The following is a 5,000-nucleotide window of genomic DNA, read 5'->3' on the forward strand; positions in this document are numbered from 1 at the left end:
AGAATAACTTCTCATAAACCTTAAATATAAAAAACGCCGACCTTTTACCTATATTCGCAATTTACTTGAATATCTTGGGAGGGAGTAAAATTGTATTCTGTTGTTCGCTTAAAGACTTCTATTCAGGTACAGAGTGTAAAGCTTATGTTCCACTCTTTGTTAGAGAGTTAAGTGATAAATCGGCTGTATCAATCTGGAACTACGTACAGAGGTTCTTTGAAGTTCGTATCTTTCAGATTATTGGCCATTGTCAACATTTGTGGCCCTTGTCTTACAAACAATTAGTTTACATCTAAGATGGTAAAAATAGCGGAACGTTAAAATAACCCCCTAACTCTTGAAATTAGTATGGTTCCTTTCAAAGAAGTTAACTTCGGCCATTTATAGTTCATATGTAATTACACACTAACACTTAACACCAGTCACAGACGTTTGATTTCTATTAATAATGAAAAATTATTGTTAAATGTTATTCCAACAATGTTTGTATATTGATGGCCAGCGTTATAAAGACTTTCCTTCAAACATTTCATTGACAACTTTACCTGTCTGTTATATAGCGCTTCTATGGTGTACGTGGTTGAAAATATACTCCATGTTTCATCATCCGTTTATTACAAAGGTATTATGATTAAAAAAAGATAAAATGAAGTTTTGACGTAAAGTGATTGCAATTTTTGATACTCCAATTTTATTTTTATTCGGTTAAGTTTACTATATACCTAATTCCCTAGCTATTTCATACGTGCATTCAGTTACATATATAATCACACTATAATAATAAGTGAACAAAATAAAGAAATAGAGAGAATAACATACATTCCCAATAGGTCTAAAGAAGTTCAGTCGGAGAGAGATATACAAGGAACTGTGCTAACCATGAAACTCGTTGATCTTTGCTAAGAGGCACAGAAGAATACTCAGTGTAAGATAACTTTATTCTTTCTAACTTTTTGGAAGATCAAAAGTACAAGAAAGCGGGAGATGTTTCCCTCAATTTTTTAAGGAGGAGCTTGCGAATGATTTACATGAAATTCCACGTTAACTTAAAAGAAAGTTTTACACTTGTCTTGGGAAGACAAAAAAATACTCTCAAGATTAAAGATTTTCTTATAAAAAAAATCGCCATGATAATTCCTGGAAATAATATACACACAAAAAAAGGCTCTTTCATTATCAGGGGATAGTTTGAATAGTTTTTCCTGTTTAATGATTACGTACTTCGTTTTCTTGCCTCAAAACGGTTAGACTGGAGTCTAGTCCACATTGACCTCTCTATAAATTTATCATTGTATGGTTTATCTGATCGTTCATTAACAATTCACTGTCTTATAATACACCCATGTTATTTGCCTGCTGGCTCACTGCAATATCCAAGTTATTCACGCTCAGTGTTTACATATTTAGTTTTTCAAAGTCCATTCCATGGCCATCAAATAAACACTCCTTCGTGTCCTCATTCAATTTCAATCGCCTTGAGTCCATCCACTGTTTAATATCCGATATGATAGCACTCCGTTGTCTTTCAGCATCACATATGTTAGTCAGTGATATATAGAATTGGGTGTCACTAGCGAATAGCTTATATTTTATTTCATATTTCTCAAGAACTATAGACAAGTCAGCCGTATAAATCAAGAAAAAATCGGCCCTAGCACACTGCCCTGAGGCACTCCTTCGTCAAAGGTCTCAACTCAGAAAGTTTGTCTCTCCTTTGTATACAAAAAGTTCTGCCCTCAATATAGCTCTAAAGATATGAGATAGCCATCCCCTCGACACCAATACGCTCACAGTCCCGAAGCAGAATAGTATGCACTATTGTATCAAAGGCAGCACTCAAGTCTAGTTGGATCAATAATTCACACTTCCCATTATCCAGAAGTCGATGCATGTCGCTCATCACAGAACATGACGCTGTCTCGGTGGAATAAAAACTACGATAAGCAGACTGACTATCGGGAATCGCTACAACAGCACTTAAGTGATCATTAAGTTGCAATAAGAGAACACTTTCAAGTACCTTTGATTGAAATGTCAAATTCCATACCCACCAAAAGGAACCAAGGCACTGGGGTCCAGACTCCCCTTTAATATTGGTTTGACAATAGATCCCTTCTCAGACTCTGGGAACACACCATTTAAAATACTGGAATTGAGCATATTTGTAATAATAAACACTTATCTCCCCAAATTGTCACTATTAGCAAGCAAACTAATAGGCATAGGATGATTAGCACAGTGTTTAAGCTCTATTTTCTTAACAACATAACTACCCAATGACTCACTCACAACTCGAAATCAAAGCAATTTTTTATTTTTGCGCCAATTCACTATCGGAATACCCTTCGGGCTGCCTGTGTTTCTTCTTATTTCCAGTCACGTTATCCAATACTGCATAAATGTAGTCCATTTTGGGTCCAGCTTGTGTGATTTTTTTCTTTATAAAAGTCACGCTTTCTTGCAGTCCTAAGTCTTTTTTCATAATTGCAAGCCCTCTTGTATTCATCTCTCTCTTGATCAGTCTTCTGCTTTTGCCACAACCTTTCCCTTTTTTTTCTTTCTTTGCTCTCCGAATTTCATCATTGATCTATGGTGAGTCATCTTTCACTACAATTTCCTTTGTGATCATGGGGGATGTACTATCATATTCCCTCCTAGTTAGAGTATTATATAGTTCATACAAGCACTCTTGACATTCCTCCATATTTACAAGCCAGTGATTGCATGAATTACTATATTATTTTATTATCCTTTCACAGATAGACGAGACCAAAGCTCTATGATCTAAATTTCTTGTTGATCGAAAACTAATGTTTTTAGTAGGTCTTTTATTGAGCTCAGGAGCGAGTTTAAATGCTATAAGACTTTGTATAGGCGAGGTGTAGCACAAATCATACAAGTGTAGCTCGCGAACAAGATCACTTGACACATCAACCAGTACCAAGTCAGTTGTATGCCCAGCAGCTGACGTAGGCTTATCGACAATGTTAGCCATGTTAAACGTTGCCATTGTCTCAATGAAAGTTTGACATACCGAGCCTCTAAATCCCCAAGCCATAAGTTAAAATCACCCCATATGACAATATTCGCACTTACCATGTCAACAGTTTCTAAGTATAATCCAAACTCCTCCATAAATGTGATAACACTCATATTGGGTGGTCTATAGGGGGTAACATTCGTTACATTGTTGCCACTCCACACTCAACCTGTAATACCTCAAAGCTACCATAAACAAGCGTCTTACATTTCCCAATCTTTTTTATTGAATTAAAATGTAATATTCCAACAACACCCATCACTTTCACAACCCCCACTCCTAGGATCGTATAATTACGAATGCGGAAAAGATGTCATCTCCTTTGTAATGGCAGAATCATAATCAGTTAGCCGAGTTTCTGTTATGGCATATATATAGAAACCATTATCATTGTTAGTATCCCTAATTTCCCAAGGCCATTTATCTAGCTGACTGTACATTTAAAAGTCCACATTTAACCCCCAGAGCACCAGTATCCATGGTCAGTGTTACTTTTAATCCTTGTCAGCTCCGAAGGAAAAATTTGACAATCCATACTACTAACATTGTGATCATCCCGTCTTTTTGTAGCCTGACAATTTGAACATTTACAATCTGAGCACTGGCAGGAACGGCCCTCATGTGTGATCGCACTTTTATAGCACCTTGGAGCCTCCCCCCTTGTATTTGCAGGACAACTTTCCTTCTTAGGACCAAACCTCAGGCAGTGGTAACACATCTAGTAATGATATCTGTCATAACCATTATGTGTACCTCACCTTAAGTTCAGCTTGTCATCCCTCCTACGAATGAGTGCATATACTTCCAGATCGCACTTCATTACATAGTGAGAGGCAGCTGGTTTGGTAAAGATAACACTAACCTTGTCCTTAACCCTTTAAAATGCCTTTAGGTAGTCATTCCTCTCAATAATATGTTCGACTAGTGTTTCACGATTTTCCTCTTTACCAACCTTGCAGACTATTTTTGGCTGCAGCTTAATGTCTGTCATTCTCATCACATGTTCTGCCCATGTCAATTAATTTTTAATTGGTGTTAGAGTATCCTGTACTTTAATATGCTCTTGTATCCATGTTTCTCTTCTTCTGTCTCTTACTATCATTCGCATCATTATTCTCTCCATAGCTCTTTGAGTTGTAACTAGCTTATTTTCTAAGGCTTTAGTAATGTTCTAAATTTTCGGTGTAAAGTTAATATTGGTTGGGCCATTTCATTAAAAACTTTTCCTTCCATAGAGAGTGGCATATTACTGTTCATAATTTCATTTTATTTACGAAATGCTGCTCATCCTATGCTTATCCTTATTTCAACTTGGCCTCTTTTCCTTGTGAAAAACTTACTGTCCGTCCACAATATTTTTATTTTATTAACAATCTCCAGAGGATAGTCCATAACTCTTCGTTGTTTTATCTCTGTATATTCATTTTATTTCGTTTATAATTTTATTATTATTCATGTTCAGATATATTTTCTGATTTCTCTATTCAAATCTTCCATCATCTTTTGAAATTTCTGTTATGATTCACTCAATAAAACTATGCCATCAGGAAATCTTTAGCTATTGAGCCATTCCACATTAATATTAACTCATAAAACTTTCTCTAGACATATTATGGATAATTTACTAAAGATTAAGGTGTACTGATCTAACTCCTCTCTCAATCGGAATTTTTTCACTATCTTTATGTAGTTTTAAGATTGTTTTACTTCCTCTATGGATATATTTAAGTGTTCTAACATAAGATTCTTCTATACCTTGTTTTTTGAAAGTTTTTTTTTTTTACTGCTGATATTTGACGAAATCAAAACCTTTTGCATAGCCCATACATGGCATATATAGTTTTTTGTCATACTTTGTTGATTTTTCCTTTACTTGGTTAATTACATGGATATGATCACTTTTTGAATATCCACTACTAAAGCCTGCTTACCCTCGTGGGGTATTGAAGTCTAACTGTCT

The 5,000-nt window shown here is 35.5% G+C and overlaps 1 protein-coding gene across 1 annotated transcript in view; it reads right to left on the minus strand.

Moving 5' to 3' along the window:
- Positions 1-3,153, minus strand: part of LOC137617635 (uncharacterized) — a 30,293-nt gene extending 27,140 nt beyond the window's left edge. Inside the window, exons 1-2 of the mRNA XM_068347642.1 lie at positions 3,097-3,153; positions 1,792-2,020 (exon numbers count right to left, since the gene is read on the minus strand). Coding sequence (XP_068203743.1) covers positions 1,792-2,020; positions 3,097-3,153 — 286 coding nt within the window. The remainder of the gene's footprint in view (positions 1-1,791; positions 2,021-3,096) is intronic.
- Between the last annotated feature and the right edge of the window lie 1,847 nt (positions 3,154-5,000).

Source organism: Palaemon carinicauda, chromosome 2 (genome assembly GCF_036898095.1).
Source record: "Palaemon carinicauda isolate YSFRI2023 chromosome 2, ASM3689809v2, whole genome shotgun sequence".
NCBI lineage: Eukaryota > Metazoa > Arthropoda > Malacostraca > Decapoda > Palaemonidae > Palaemon > Palaemon carinicauda.